We start from the raw sequence: 16,073 nt of genomic DNA on the forward strand, positions 1-16,073 counted from the left end.
CTAAACCCTTCCCTCCCCCTCAGTTTGCTCCCTCCCACACTGCAGTGTTCCCCAAGCCAGACCCCACCTGAGACAAAGGTTCCTCCCTCCTCTCTTCCCACTGGAGGCCACCACACTGGTGGCGGGGCCAAGATGGGAAAATACCGACAACCTGCTCCCCAAGGCAGCGGGGGGGGGCGTCCCTTCCTCCCTCTTTCCCTCCACTAAGGTCTAAGAGCCAGAGGTCTTGACCTTCTCTGATCTAGCCACACCTCATGATAAGAACACATTTTATTAGAATAGTTATACATATCATATAAATATATTTGTCCAGCTACAGGTAGGGAGAGGGATATGGGGGGGGGGAAGCTCTTATTGCTGAGGGGGGACCTGGAGAGGGAGGAAGGGCTGGCAAGTGGGGACACCTGGGACCATTTGTTCTCCCATCCCTCACAGAAGGCACAAACGCATCATTTCTTTCCATGTGAGGACCCTGGGGGGTGGTGGTAGGGAGGGACAGGAGATAGAGTACAGAAAACCTCAAAAATACAAAAGAAACATCCAAACTTAATATCTAATGGTATAGAAAAGGTTGGGCTGGGGTATGGAAGGCAGTGGGGCAAAAGAAGGAGGAACCAGGGAAGTTCAGAACTGGTAGAGACCTAAAGAGGTCATGATGTCAATCCAGGCTCCAGGGAAAACTCAGGTAAACAAACACAGACCCCAAACAAGAGAGGGTGGGGTGCCCCAGGAATTGGCTTCGGGGCATCAGAGAGTGTGAGTGAGTGTGTGAGTGAGTGTGTGTGTGTGTGTGTGTGTGTGTGGTGGTGGTGGTGGTGTAGTGGCTGGTGTGAGTGACAGAGCAACCAGGGCCAGGAGGGGGTGATTTGATTCTCCCTGGAGAAGGCCTCCTCCATCCGGGTTCCTCCAAAACCACTTTCAGGGAGTAAATTCAGCCACTGCTTCCAAGAAGGAACCCCTGCCTGGACAGAAGAGCCAGGTAGGAGAGGATGAAGTTGGAGAGCTTGGGATGAAATCACACAGGAGCGGGTCTCAGGCAACAGAATATCATGGAGCCGAGTGTGTTGGAAAAGAGGCATGAAACCTAAGTGTACATCTATGCATGAGTGTGTGCATGTGTGTAAGTGTGTATTTGTGTGTGTACTGGGGGTGCGGGGGTGGGATCATTCAAAGGTAAAGGGGTCTTGGGTGCTGAAAAAGAAGTGTCCATCCACGTGGTCCTCCAGGGCATCCTTATCACTCTCGGCTGGGAAGCGCTCCTTACAAATAGGACACTCCTTCCATGGGGGGGTGGTAGGGCCCCCAGTGCTGGCCTCTGACAAGGGGCCCACCGCAAAGCCACTAAAGAGAGACAGAGGAGAAAGGAGAAGGTCTGTGTGCTCCACTGCCTTCTTGGCTTTTGGACCTCAGGGCAAGGGACCCAAACATGTGGGCTCCCAGATGACCCTGTTCCTAATGCAGCACTCTGGCAGTTCCCTCTGCTAGCCTCTCATAGTATCCCTCTCCCCAAAACACTGGAAGCCTTAGTTTCCCAGCTCCCCATGCCCTCTTTTCTTTAGTCCCTGCTGGTTTCTCTAGTACAGAGCCCATCCCCCAACCTCCTGCTCTCCTCCTTCCATCTCCGTCTGCTGCCTAATGAGGCTGAAAATGAGTCTGACATCGTCCTTCATCTTCCTGCTCCAGCCTGGAAGGATGACAGCATCACCCGCTCCCTGCCCTGAGCCCATCTCACATCCAGGCAAATGGGGGTGGGGGTGGGGGTGGGATGATAAGATCTCTTTTTCCCACTGCCTTCCCCTCTTGAACTGTGGAAGAAAAGGGAAGGCAGGGGGGCAATCTGATACTTGAATTCCCCACCCAAAGGGTCCCCCAGGGAAGTCAGAGAAGAGGGATAGCATCTAAGGGGTGACCAGATGGATGCTGGACCCCAGTCTTCTTTCTGTTCCTGTCCCAAGGGGCCTTGGCCACCTCTCTTCAATCCCTGACAGAGCCTAGATACTTACCTGGTGGTTGGGGAAGGGGTAGGGGCAGGAGAGAGGGGATGCAGGGCAATTTGGGCTCCACGGAAGATGGTGCTGCTAGAACACAGAAGCCAGTTAAAGGCAGGGCCTCTGAGTGCGCACGTGCATTGATAGGCACCAGTGATTTGGAGTGGTGGGTCATTTTCTGTGTCAATACAACTATATCTCCTTTTCTGGGTTGGGGCCAAGAAGAGGGAGGTTGGGGGAAGGGCACGAGGACTGTTCACCTGGATGCCCTATCCACGGGCATCCTCCCACCTCCTTCCTGTCCTCCCCCTTTGGCACTCACCTGGCCATGTCATAGAAGGCATTGCCCAGTTCCGGAAGTAGCAGGTTGGCCTCCTCACCACCACTCTGCACAGCTGCCATCAGGACTGACTTCTCATCTTCAGCCTCCTGGGCACCAAAGGGATAGGGTTGAGTTTTGGGGTAGTGTCCCCAGATGGGGGAGCAGCACGCTGGGACAGGTAAGGGAAGTCTAGGCCGGGACTTAACAGAGAGTTGTAAGAAGAGTGGAGCAGGAGAAGTGTTTTGATGAGGGCTGGTACACAGGAAGGAGTGGGGAGGAGCGGCTGGCAGCATTGAGGCTCCTGGGTCAGACTGGTGTCCACCTGGTGGCCCTGAAGACAGCCTGTGCCTGCCTGCTCTCCCCCAAGAGAAAAGAGAGCCCTGTATGGCTAAGACTCCCTGCTCTGGAGGCTGGGCCACTTGGGGTTGGTCCTACCTCTTGTCCCTGCCCCTGCCCCATCTTCCCTCTGTGCTCACAGAGTCAGAGCTACTGTCCTCAGCTGGTCCTGAGAGGTGGGGAGCGATGGGGGCCGGCTGGCTGATGACAACTAGGGGAGAAGCCTCTCGTGGCCCTGTGGCAGGGGAGGAGGCCAGGTCTCCACGCTCACACAGACCATAGGGCGGGAGCCTCATGTCTTCTGGAGACTCATCCTCTGAGTCTGTCAGAGCCGCTGGGCAGCCTGCAGGTGAGGGAGCGGGCGGAGAAGAAAGAAGGAAGCATTGTTAGAGGGTCAGATCAGCTCTGGCTTCTCTGGATGAGGGATACAGTTAAGCGGGGCCACACCTGGCCCCCTCAGGGGCCAGGGTCTGGGAAGGAAAAAGGCAAAACACAGAGGGCAGAGGCAGCTCCCAGAGGGGTCACGTGGAGCTTTCCCAGCACAGGGAGGGAGAGCGGGGAAGAGGTGTCCCAAGACTGGGGGTGTACAGACGCAGCCCCGCAGTGGCCTCCTCATCCTCTGTGGCTGGGTCCTCATTCCACTTCTCGTCTGCCACCTTCTCCAGGCGGGCCTCCAGCTTTCTCATGTACTCTAGCAGTTCCTGGAGGTGGGAAGGAAAGACGTGTGAGAGGCTGGGAAGATGCGAACCGTGCAGCCCTGCACAGCCTTCCCTTGCGTCCAGGATGAACTCTGAGCACCTCAGGATTAGACGCTTTTGCCAAGGGGGGGGCAGTTTAAGGCAGATCCTCCCCCCAAAGCCCCCAGCCCTCTTTCACCCCTTCTTCCCCCAGCAACCCTCCCCTGTCCTGCCAAGGTGGCTAATAAGAGGAGCCATGGTCCCATTTTTAGCCTCGGGGCCCTATTCACAGATGCCGGTTTCTAAGCCAAGAGGTGACAAGAAGATACAAAGTTTCCAGCCCTCAAGTCCTCCACTGGGGCCTCCAGGGGGCTGGGTTATGGCTTCTCACCTGCTTCTCCTCCTGGAGCTGCTCCTTTTCCTTCTGGAGCACGCGCAGGGCTGACCGCAGCTCTGCCAGCTCCCGCCTACTCTCTGACAACTGCACCTGAGCAGAAAGGGCCAGAGGGAATCTGGAGCCTAGAAGGTACCTCCCAGAACCTGGGCTCTGACCTGGACACAACAATCTAGAACCACAACTCTCCGTGCCTTCCCTCCTCTCTTGCCCCGACACACAGGAGGCCCTGACACTCTTCTTCCACGAGTCCCTTGTCTTTGCCTCAGGAGACTCACCTGAGTCCTAGTCTCTGTCTCCCAAGTGGGGACCTGGATGACTGCCTCTGGGTTGGGGTACAGAGGGCTTGGTCATAGCAGGGGGAACTCTAGAATTCTCCTAAGTCATCCCTACTGGGCCCAGAATGTGTGCTGGGAGCAGAAAGGGACATGGCATGCTTCAAACCAATGAGGGCTGGGGGGCGTGCAAGTGGGATGCTGCCCAACAGAGAAGTGAGTGCCTAGAACTTCTGAGCCCACAGCCAAGACAGAGGGAAGAGGCACTGATGCCTCAGGAGGCCTGGGCCCGGGACTCTTGGGTGGCCGGGCGCCTCACCAGGCTAGAGTCCTTTTCCTGGGCCAGTTCAGTCTTGAACACTTGGTTCTGGGTCTTCTCCTCCTGTACTGCCTTTTCCAGTCGAAGTATCTCTGCACTCAGCTTTAGGATCTTGTCCTTCTCAGCCTGGGAGATGCCGAAAAGGAAAACGGGAGGGTAAAGGAAATGGGATGCCACTGGCAACAGCACCATTCCTCACTGTGTCTCTTCTTTATTTAACTGAATTTATGGAGTGATTTCCCCTTCTTGCCTTCCTCATCCCCTGTACCCCCGAATGGAGGAAGGTCCCTGACAGCACAGTGCCTTGCTGATCAGGGATGGGTATCACGGCAGGGCTGGAGCCTAGGACGGTAAATGTTTCTGAATCAAGATGGTAACCAAGACAGGTGCTACAGAGATCAGGATCTAGACACTCTGCTCAGGGAGGGGCCACACCTGGACAGCGACTGTACCCCCCTCACAGCCCCTCCCCACCCGTAAGTCCTCTAAGGTTCTCACCCCCGTCTCTCTCCTCCCAGGGGATCTGACCACACAGAGGTGCAGGCAGTAGCAGCCAGGAGCCTGCAGGCCCCCCCATTCCTCTACCTCTACACTCTGCAGCAGCCCCGCCCGCTCCTTGCTCCACAGGCTTTTTTCCTGCTTCAAGTGCAGACTGAGCTCAGCCAGCCTGCCGTTGACTCCAGCCACCTCCAGGCGGCTGCGGTGCAGCTCGGCTATGGTGCGGTCCCTGGCTCCTGCTGCGCTGGCCAGCTCCTCCCCAAGAAGGGCGGCTTTCTGCTGGCTCGAGGCTGCAAGCTCCTGGGCCCCTCGAAGCTGCTCCTTCAGGGGCTCCAGCTCAGCCTCAGGAGAAAGGAGGAGATGGTATCAGGGCTCCCAGTGAGTCATTTGTGAGCCCGGATGGTAACTAGGCTCCCTCCACTCCCCCACCGCATCAGGACTCAGGATTGGGTTGTTTAGTCTTGAGCCATGTCTTTCTCCCGTACTTGTCTACAACCAGCCCTGGGACATTTTCCACTGCCTGTTGCCTAGGGGCTTCACTCACCACCCGCTGCTGGGCCTGGCCGAGGGTGTCCTTCATCTGGGCCATCTTGTCCTTCAGTCGCTGGGCCTGAGCACTCTGCTCCTCCTGCCGGCCCCTGGCCTCCTGTAGCTCCAAATTCAAGCGACAGTTCTCCTGCTGTGCCACCTGGAGCTCAGCCTGATGGCAGGAGAGAGCAGGTAAGGAAAGGGGATACGTATTTGGGGTGGCGATGGAGGTGGGCCTCTGTGATGAGAGAAGCCAAGGTTCCACTCCTCAGATTTAACACAAAGTCAAGCATTCAACCCTGGCCAGCCCTTCCTGGGTTCTCAGTGCAAAGCGCCTCAATCCTGAGCAACACATCTCCAGTGACACGGCCTGGGGTCTTCCCCTGCCCCATGTCTGCTTCCCCGCTCTTCCTTTTCGATCAAAACTCAATCTGGATGTCCTGCAGGCCTCTCACACTCGGCATATTCTACCTCCCACTCCACCCCCGTACTTGCCACTCTTGTTTCTGTCCATGGCACTAACTACTTCTCAAGTCACTTGGGCTGGATACCTCAGGGACACGCGTGGTTCTGTTCTCTCCCTAGTGGCCCACAGGATGGATGCTTCTCCATCCTCCATCTTGTTCACAGCCATTTTCTCTTTTCTACTGTTACCACGACCACATTAGCTCAGGCTCTGGTCATTTCTTGCTTAGACTACTGAACAATCTCACAACTAGCTCATTTTCCACAAGGCGATCAGATTAATAATCTTTTTTTCTTTTTTCCCCTGGCTGCGCTACGTGGCTTCTGGGATCTTAATTCCCCGACCAGGGATTGAACCCAGGCCCTCAGCAGTGAAAGCACAGAGTCCTAACCACTGGACTGCACTGGACCGGAATTCCCAGATTAATCTTCTTTAAGAACATGTCCCCCACTTGAAAATCATCAATGCCTCTCACTGCTTACAGAATAAAAACTAAACTCAAGAACCTCTACAATCTGACCTAGGCCTTACCTCAAACTCTTTACCCACACATTCAACTGCTCTGAGTGTCCTGGACTCTAAGCCTTTGCTCATGTTTTTGGGTGTTTTTTTTTTTTTTAGAATTTATTTATTTTTTATTTATGTATTTACTTATATATTTATTTATTTATGGCTGCATTGGGTCTTCGTTGCTGTGCATGGGCTTTCTCTAGTTGCGGTGAGCGGGGGCTACTCTTCGTTGTCGTGCACGGGCTTCTCAATGCAGTGGCTTCTCTCGTTGCAGAGCATGGGCTCTAGGTGCTCCGGCTTCAGTAGCTGTGGCGCTCGGGCTCAGGAGTCGTGGCTTGCGGGCTCTAGAGCGCAGGCTCAGTAGTTGTGGCACACAGGCTGAGGTGCTCTGCGGCACGTGGGATCCTCCCGGACCAGGTCTCGAACCTGTGTCCCCTGCATTGGCGGGCGGATTCTTAACCACTGCACCACCAGGGAAGTCCCTCATGTGTTCCTCTGTTCCTAGAATGGCTTCCCTCTAATCTCTGTCCACTCAAATTCTACCTGCTCTTCACTGCTGAGCAAATGGTTTTCAGACCATCTCCCATAGAAGCCTAGGGTTCTGATGAAGCCATTTAGAAGCTGAAATATTTGATTTCAACTTCTTCCAAATTATGAAAAATTATGTTGAAAAACAATGCACAAACTCACAAGTTAGCACACTGGAGATCATCAAGCACGATATGTGTTTCCAGGTTAATTCATTTTTGTGCAAAGCTCAGAATAAAGTTTCAATTGTATTCTCTATTGACGTGGAGAGCAAACTGAGATCGCAAGGTAGAAGCTTAAAAATTATCATTTGCACCTGCTTGTGCGTGAGACTCAAGGTCTCAATACTGTACAACCGGGACTTCCCAGGTGGTGCAGTGGTTAAGAATCTGCCTGCCAGTGCAGGGGACATAGGTTCGAGCCCTGGTCCAGGAAGATCCCACATGCTGAGGAGCAACTAAGCCTGAGCGCCGCAACTACTGAGGCTGTGCTCTAGAGCCCGTGCTCCGCAACAAGAGAAGCCATCTTAATGAGAGGCTTGCGCACGACAACAAAGAGTAGCCCCCGCTCGCTGCAACTAAAAAGAAAGCCGCGTTCAGCAACGAAGACCCAATGCAGCCAAAAATAAATAAATAAATAAATTTATTAAAAAAAAAAAAATACTGTACAACCATGACACAATACAGAAACATATTAGCTGCTGAGGCTGACAAAACAGTCGTCCATAACCTCCAATTTTCAAGTTTGGTATCCATCAGAATTATCTAATTGCTTTCATTGCTTTATAAGTAAATGTTATACATTTGAATTTATAAAAGTAAATTTATAGTAAAGCACTGGATGGATAATTGAGAAAGCAAACCAACTCTGAGCCCTTACCTCGCTTTGCTCCTTGTCTGCCTGCACTTCCTTCAGCTGCCCAAGGAGCTTCTCTTGTTCCCGAGTCAGGGCCTTCACCATGTCTCTAACCCTGTGAGTGGTGGATGCAATGTCAGAAGACCGACTGGTCACCAGAGAAGGAACAAAGACTCAGACTTTTGTCTTGAGCCCTTCTGCTGGGGCTCCTCTAGCCCAGACCTCCACTTCTCTCTGGGATGCCCAAATCCCCAAACCAAGACGATCCAGTTCTAAGCCCCAAGTACCCAAGATTCCTAGTTTTAGAGCACAATATAGAAAAAAACAGTTGTTCTTTTCTCTTTATGTATCACTTTAAGGGATGTTCTGCTGATGGCTTCCCAGTTGTTCGCACTGAATCAAGAGACCGGAATTTAGTCTTTTCTAGACAAGGGGCAGTCATTATTGATGATAAACTTTTGATCTAGGTCAGAAGTCGGCAGATGTTATCTGTAAAGGGCCTGACAGTAAATATTTTAGGCTCTGCAGGCCATGTGGACTTCTGTGGCAACCTCTCAACACTGCCACTGGAGTGTGGAAGCAGCCATGGACAACATGTAAATGAAGTATGGCTGTTCCAGTAAAACTCTATTTATGAACACTGGAATTTGAATTTCATATGATTTTCACATGTCATAAAATATTACTCTTCTTTTGTTTTTCAACCATTAAAAATTGTCAAAACCATTCTTACCTTGTGGGCTGTACAAAACCACGTGCGTGGCAGGCTGGATTTGGCATGTGGGCCACAGTTTGCTGACCCCTGGTCTACACAGTCCCTGATCTTTTCCAGATGCTCAGTTTGATCCCAATTTTTCTATTCCATGATTTAGAACCTAGACATTTAGTATCTCCCTAGGGCAAGACTAACATATCCTGGACTGAAGAAGCCTTAGTGATCAACTCACTTTTTACTCTGGGTCTTGGATAGCATGCCTCTTTCCTTTAAAGAGTTTTTCTAAAAATATCAAATCTACCAGTACTAAATGAAAGAAACTTAATTATGTCATTTCATGAAAGAAGTGTTTCTCCTGGTGAAAATCTGAAGGACAGGCATGGGAGGTGGTCAATATTCATGCTATTTGGTAGAAAGAATAGTTGTCTGGCAGAAGAAAGAAATTTATTCTATGTGGCTCCAGAGGTCTAAACCAGGACCAAGGAATGAAAGTTATAGGAGGGTAAATACAACAGAAGAGATACAAAAATGACAGCTGTCTGATATTGAAAGAGGCTGCCTTCTGAGGTAGTGATCTTCCCTCACATACTCTCTTAAATATTTTACATTCCTCCCAATGCTAAGATTCTATGATTTGTACCTTTTTTCCAGGGCAGAGATCCCATAACATTTCTGGATCACCAGTTCTAACATTTCCTAATAGTGAGAACAGAGTCTAATCTTATGCTTTGCTGAGGTAAAATCTGAACTCCATCCTCTCTTATCTTGCCTGGACCATCCTATCCATTCTCTTCTTCCAAATCCTCCACTCCTAGCTCCTGCTTTGTCTTTGCTGCACGATAAACGGCAATGATGATTATTTCCGAAGGTGAGGAATACAGAATAGGTTAGGGAAGATGGAAGTGAGCTTGGCAGAAAAATTACCCCCAGTAATTGGAATACCCTGAGTGAGGTTGAGAAGGGAAAGAGAAACCATGTGAGATGGAGAGCAGGTCTTGCCTACCTGACACGAGAGGCTGGTGTTCGAGGGTCACAGGAAGCAAAGGGAAGTAATGGGGGTAGAGGGGTCCCCTCACCTGTCCAGCTCCACCTCTTTCGTCAGCACCTTCTCACTGATAGTCTGGATGTCATCTTCCAGCTCCAGGATGCGGGCCACGTGGTCTCCCTGTTGCCGGCTCAGGATGTCCCTCTCTTCTGTGAGCTCCCCGTGGGACCGGGAAAGCCCCTGGAATTAAGGTTCCCCAAGAAGAAGAGGGAAGCTGAGATTCATATCTCAAAGAGTGCAGTAAAAGCTTAGGAGGAGAATTCCTAAGTTTGACTATCCACCCTTCTACCCGGTCACCTTCCTTGAAGAAGAAACTGTAAGGGAACATCCCCTTCCCGGTGAAGATGGCCACCTCCACCCTAACTCAGCACTCCTGTGTTCAGAGAACTGAGCCTCACTACAAATTTGGGACATGTCACCAATCATATCCAGTTTAATACTACTTGTGACCCCCTAAACCTGTATCTTAGATGCCAGAACCATCTTAACAGCCCACTAATGTCTCCCCTTTACTGTCTTCACTGGGTTCAGATTTTGGACCCCCAGGTGAGCAGGCAGGCCCCTCCCCCCAGCAGCCCTGCTCCCACCTTGTACTGCTCCTTCAGCGCCATGTGCTCCTGCCTGGAGGATGCCAGAGCCGTCTCGAGCTCCTGTACTCGACTCCTCAGCTCTGTCACCTGCCCCTCCAGCTGCAGCTTCAGCTGCATCAGGTCATTCCTCTCTTGCTGGCTCTCATCCAGCTGGTTCTACAGGGGACGGGGTGAGAAGGGGAGTCTGCCTGTGAAGTGCCCATTCCCAGGTCCCATCCCCACCGCTCTGCAGATGCATGTCAGGGCTGGGAAGTTACATCAGTACAGGCTATAAAGAGGCGAGTCAGGGGAGGCTTGGTGTGCTACTGAATCCCGCCCACCACCCATCACACACACCAGCTCCCGGCACTCGGAACTGCCCACCCCTCTTATCTTTTCCCCGCTGAGGCATGGTCCCTCCTTTGCCCAGCAATTGCAGGAACCCCTTGTCTGGCAGAAGTCTTTCTCAATCCACACAGACAAAGGGGATGGTTCCTCTAATTTTACCCTATCTGTTCTGGAGTCAGACAGATGTGGGTTTAAATCTCCAATACAGTTTTTACTAGCTAGTCACCTAGCTGAACAACTTACTTAACTGAACAAGTTATTTAACTTCTCTGAGTCTCTCTCCTCATCTGTAATGTGATCCCTTAGCCTGGGTTGTTTTAAGGTTTAAATGAGAACAATGAATGTAAAAACAGAACACGGGTAGGAGATCACCCACCTTTGACTTATGTAAGATATAAACATCTTCCTATTCTTGTATTGATTCCATATGTTTAGAGGGTTCCACAGGGCAGGAGTTTGTGTAAATCACAAACTACTCATTCCCACCTGCTGAGCTTTCCTCAGGCCTGTCCTCTTGTCTGGGGAATGTGCTTCCTCCCCACCTAGTCCTGTCCTTCACCTTCCTTCAGGAAGTCTTCCTTGCTAACATCTGCCTCCACTCCCTAATTCTTCTCTATTTGGTCCAACAGAAAAATAATACAAGCTACATAAATAATTTAAAATTTTCTAGTAGACACTTAAGAAAAGTAGTAAGAAGGAGATGGAATTCATTTATCTAACCCAGTCAATCCAAAATGTTATCATTTCAACATGTAATCAATAGAAACAATTATTGAGATCTTTTACATTCTTGTGTGTGTGTGTGTGTGTGTGTGTGTGTGTGTGTGTGTGTGTGTGTGTGTGTGTGTTTTGGCTGTGCCACACAGCTTGTGTGAACTCAGGTCCTTGGCAGCGAGAGTGTGGAGTCCTAACCAGTACACCACCAGGGAATTCCCTACATTCTTTTTTTAAATACTACGTCTTCAAATCCGGTGTGTATTTTATCCATACAGAACACCTCAATTTAGACCACTCACATTTCAAGTGCTTAAGAGCCACATGTGGGTAGTAGCTGCACAGGTCTGGGGCCCTACTGATCTGCTCTCACTCCTCACTTGCCCTGGAAGTGGGCCTCATCCTCCCCTTCCTTGCAATGTTCCTTCCCCGCGTGGCCTCCCTCTACCCTTTGCATCTTCCTCTAGTGCCTAGGGAAGGCTCCTGGAGAAGGCAGGCTCAAAAAATTCTTAGGACATCTTGAGTGACGTTGGCCTGTGGGTGGCTTGCTTTCCTACCCTATGTGTTCGTGTCTGTCTGTGTCAGACTGAGACTTTCCTGTAGGCAAGGCTTTGTATAACTCCCAGTGAGGTCTGCAGTTGAGGCTACATCGAGGGGAGAGTGAAGCAGGAAGGGGCCCCTTGCAATGCTATCCTCCTGTGCCCTCGCCCAGGAGCAGCTCTGTTGCTCTGCTCTCACCTGCAGCACAGTTGCCTTGGGAACAACCAGCAGGATGTCAGAGCCGCCGTCAGTCTCCTCCAGGGTCACCAGTTCATCCATGGGCCGTGGCTCTCGGAACTGGAAAGGGGGGCTCTGCCCACACACCCGGCCCTGGCGATTCACGTACCGGAACTGGTAGAGCTGGGCTCCGGGTTTGGGCAGGTAGCTGGCTGTGGGAAGAAGTACAGACCCAGGACCCCAATATGATCCCAGGCCTTCAAGTGCTCAGCAGGTTCCCCTTCCCCTTGATGTTTCTTATTATCCATTGTCTTTGGCCTCAGCCCCTTGTTACCTGTTCTATAGACTGTTTTCTCTCCTCGCCACCTCCCACAGGCTATTTCTGACCCCTGGGATACTCTCCTCCCTCCTTTCTGCCTAGCCTTCTCTTTCCTCTCTCTCCCAAACCTACCCTCCTTAATAACAGCAACAACAATGCTAGTTACCATTTTTTGAGTACCCATTATGTACCAGGCACTTTGCTAACAGCTTTATCTGCATCATTTAAAATTTTCATATTGTCCCTGTAAGCCAGGCATCCCCTTTTACTGTTAAGATAACAGACACAGAGAGGGTAAATAATTTGCCCAAGGTCAAACAGCTTGTAAGTAATTAGAGCTGAGTAATTTGAACTCGGGTCTTTCAAAATCTAATGACCATCTTCTTGTTAATATATGAAGCCACTTTTCCCTCTTCCCTACCCCCTAGTCCCAGAAGAAGAGTTCCTCCTTTTTTGGTAAGAGGCAGGACTAGCGGCCCTTTTACAGTTCCTTTCTTGTCTGAATCCCTGATTCTTTGAAAATCCCATGATTCTGTATCTGCTGAGACCACTACCCTCTTCCAAACCTCCATCCCCTTGACTCCTCCCTCCCGGTTTTCCCTCTTCCCTTGTACCTTGGAACTGGACACTGGCATGGATGGGGGAACCATCAGTTGCACTTTCAGGCACCGAAGACCACACGAATGTGTGGTAATCCCGGACACAGGCAGCCTCCACCTGTCAAAGCCCGCAGTGGGAGAGGGGTATAGTGATGAAACTACCAGCTTCGGAAGGTGGAAAAGGCTGAGGGATTGAACCATGGGTGGGTAGGATGGTGTTGCAGTGGCAAGGATGCTGAGAGACAGGGAAAGTGGAGGGATGCTAGTGTGTCAGGAGAGAGCAAGGCTAAGATGGGGAGATGGGCTTTGCTTACACATATGGCCTTGTCATCTGTGACATCTTTCTCCCTTCCTCTCTATCATCATGAGGTTGAGAATTCAGAAACCAAACCATTCCCCTTATTCCAGACAACCCATGGCCCGTAAGCCTGAGCCAAAAGGGGGTCCAGGGATACCTTGAAGATGCCAATCCAGTCGCTGGCACTGGGCACAGTGCCTGGGGGGAGCGTGTAGTGACACTCCACCTTGGTGTTGGGGATGTAGGTCCGGGCTACATTCAGAAAGTTGACTCCACCCCGGGATGGTGCCCGGCTTAGCGATGATTCTTCCATTCTGGCCCTGAGATGGCTGCCCTCCTATGAAACGAAGATTGAATATCCTGAAGTCTCTCCCCCTCCGCCTCTCTGCCCCCCAACTCTGTCCCCACCCACAGCCCCTGCTCCTGGAGATGAAGGTGTATCTGGTTTCCAGCCCCTGAGGGTTATGGGACCCTTTAAAGGTATCAATCTTAGTCTCTAGGGCATAGGTTTGGCCTTCTGGGTCAGTACCCATCCTGACTCACACTGTACCCTCTGAGTCACAGACTCTCCCTAGAGGTAAGAGCTCTCTAATTTCTGCTCCCTTTTCACAGCCCCATTGACCAAGCCTCAGTCTCCCAGGCTCAGCCTCCTGCAGTCCCTCCTTTTCCATCTCTTAATAGCCTTGACCATTCCAAATTCTTCAGCCTCCATCTCCCCACCCCATCCCCTACGTCTTCTGGCTCTTGAATTCAACATCCAACTGAGGCGGGGGGCCCCCTCATTCTAAGCAGGCCTCCTTGCCCACTCCAGCTATACCCAGGAATGACTTAGGACACCTGAAAACAGCAACTCTCTCTGAAAGTAATGAGTGAGTCTTTGGAGCTGGAATATGGCTGGGGGTACGAAGAGACCAATCTTCAAGCCCCTGAACTCTCACCCTCTCTCCCCGTCTCTCAGCTGTCTTCCACCACGAGCAAAAAAAAAAAAAAAAAAAAAAGCCCGCAGTCTCATCCAAGAGACAAAGGGAAAGGGAGGATAAAAGGAAAGATAGGTTCTGTCCCTCACTCATTCCTCCAGGAAATCAAGAATTCTGGAGGCGGCTGCTTCAAGGGTGGAGTGAAATACTCAGCAGGAACGTGGTGCTGCGGAGAGATGGAATGTGGGGGCCTGGAGCGAGGAAAGCCCCACCCCCGGGTAGGGACAGCCTGGAAGTAAGGGGCCCTGGGAAGGGAAATGTACACATAATGTTGAGAGAAGGAGAAATGGTTCAAAAAGAACCTCATATTCTTCTCTTCAGGTCGTGCCAGGAGCAGGGCTAGAGACCTACTGGTTTGACGGTTCATTAACCCATTGCTAGTAGTCCCCCCGCCCCATTTTCTCTGCTCCCCTTAGCCTCAATTCTAAGTGCCTGAACCCTTCCATCTGCTTGGATTGGTAGTTGGAGGCATGCTATAGGATGGGATTAAGACGAAGTGTTCCAAGTTAGGTGGGGAGAGTTCAATGTAAAATATGAGGCTAGGGTGAGGAAAGATAACAACAGTCAAGAGAACTCCTAAGCCCAGGGCTGTGAGATGGCCCTTGTCATCTCTCATCTCCAGCCCAAGGAGCTTTGTCCTGTGTCAGTCACAGTAATGCACGTCCAATCAACCATGGCCACTAGTCATGTGCACGCCCCCAAACATCACAAACCCAGACCAGGCTGAAGCCAGGTGGGTAGGGATTCTAAAACAGGACAGAAAATCAGTAAAGAAGGAAGGTGGACCAGCTCCACAAAAAGGAGCTACTTCTCCCTCCAAAATAGAGACTGAATTGACAACAAGAAGTTTCTCTGAATTTTCATCTCTCTGAAAAATCCCTAGTTAAAACTAGTCCATGTTTTTTTCCAAATACAATCCTTCTGGCTTTCTAAGAGGGGGTGAACTGTCCTCAAAGACATTGTCCTGGGGACCCCAACTATTCCCCACAAACAAAATTCAAAAAAGCTGGAAATATCCCCCAGACCTGAATGAGAGCTCTGGGCAACTAAGGTGTATATGTGTAGCCAGATTCAGGTGTTTGCATGGGGCGGGGAGGGGGGTGTCCCCATCCCCCCCACGCTGTAGGGCTCTAGAGTTCTTTGACACTCTACACCTTGGAAGGTTCCCCTCCGCCAAGGGATTCAGCTTGGTAAAGGCCTTTGGATTGGTGGCGGGGCGCGGGGGTTGGCGGTTTGGGGGATTAGGGGTAAGGGAAGGTTTGTGGGGTCAAGTCTTGCCGGGCCGAGAACGAGCAGACTTAAGCCTCCCTCACAACTCCCTTAGGCCTATCAAGCTTTATAGAAAAGGACTGAGAGGGAGGCGAGAACAGTCAGGGGGCAGCCCCTATCAGGGCCCCCTTGAGACCAAGAACTCCCGAAACAGTGGGGTGGCTTCTCCAGTACGGAAAGTGTTAACACCCAAACGCTCCTGCTTCCCCCTTCTACGGTTCCCTTAGATTATCCTTTCACAGACTGGAAAGTGGGGGGATCCCCCAAAAGATCGCCCCCAAATTAGGCCAAGTTTCTTACCCCACAGACGGATCAGCTGTCCCCTCACCTTTCACCAACAACAAAAACAGCACTCAGCTCCGAGAAGGGGAGGGAGAAGGGTGGGCGCGAGGGCTTCTGGGGCTTGTGGTTCCTCCGCGCCTTTTTTGCCAGTGAGCTTAAGAGGATCTGGGACTACATGTGCCAGGAGGCTGTGAGCAAGGAGGGCGGAGTAGAGGGCAGCCGTGGTAGGGGCGTCACCGCTGCATCCTGGGAGGCGTAGTTCTCACTTCCGCGGCAGCAAATGAGGGTGTGGCCAGCAAAGGACTTCACGGCCCAAGATTCCTTGCGAGGGGGCAGGCTATATGAGTGGCGACTGCTGGTTGGTACCGTGCGTGGTTGGGGGTGGGGAGGAGTTACGGCTCTAACGCCCCCTGTGTAATAATTCTGAGAGGGCCGAAGGAGTTCGGGTACGCGCTCTCGTTTACTTTTAAGACCAACCTGCGAGGTAGGCAGTTTTGTTATCCACCCTTTACGGATGAAGAAACT

At 51.4% G+C, this 16,073-nt stretch overlaps 1 protein-coding gene across 2 annotated transcripts; it reads right to left on the reverse strand.

The window, feature by feature from the left end:
* Window positions 1–252: 252 nt before the first annotated feature.
* On the reverse strand, window positions 253–15,774 carry CALCOCO1 (calcium binding and coiled-coil domain 1). Of its 2 annotated transcripts, XM_059081773.2 has the most exons (15): window positions 15,567–15,774; window positions 13,178–13,357; window positions 12,738–12,840; window positions 11,826–12,016; window positions 10,044–10,202; window positions 9,488–9,636; window positions 7,721–7,811; window positions 5,354–5,509; window positions 4,897–5,151; window positions 4,312–4,437; window positions 3,715–3,810; window positions 3,239–3,347; window positions 2,787–2,989; window positions 2,311–2,417; window positions 253–1,341 (listed from the first exon to the last, which is right to left on the reverse strand). In XM_059081773.2, the coding sequence occupies exons 2-15, from the start codon at window positions 13,331–13,333 to the stop codon at window positions 1,164–1,166; spliced, it is 2,079 nt and encodes a 692-aa protein (XP_058937756.1). In that variant the 5' UTR covers window positions 13,334–13,357; window positions 15,567–15,774; the 3' UTR covers window positions 253–1,163. The 2 variants fall into 2 exon arrangements, with proteins under 2 accessions (XP_058937756.1, XP_058937759.1); XM_059081776.2 differs by lacking the exon at window positions 4,897–5,151 and having other exon boundaries at window positions 15,567–15,653.
* Window positions 15,775–16,073: the final 299 nt, after the last annotated feature.

Source organism: Kogia breviceps, chromosome 12, assembly GCF_026419965.1.
Source record: "Kogia breviceps isolate mKogBre1 chromosome 12, mKogBre1 haplotype 1, whole genome shotgun sequence".
NCBI lineage: Eukaryota > Metazoa > Chordata > Mammalia > Artiodactyla > Physeteridae > Kogia > Kogia breviceps.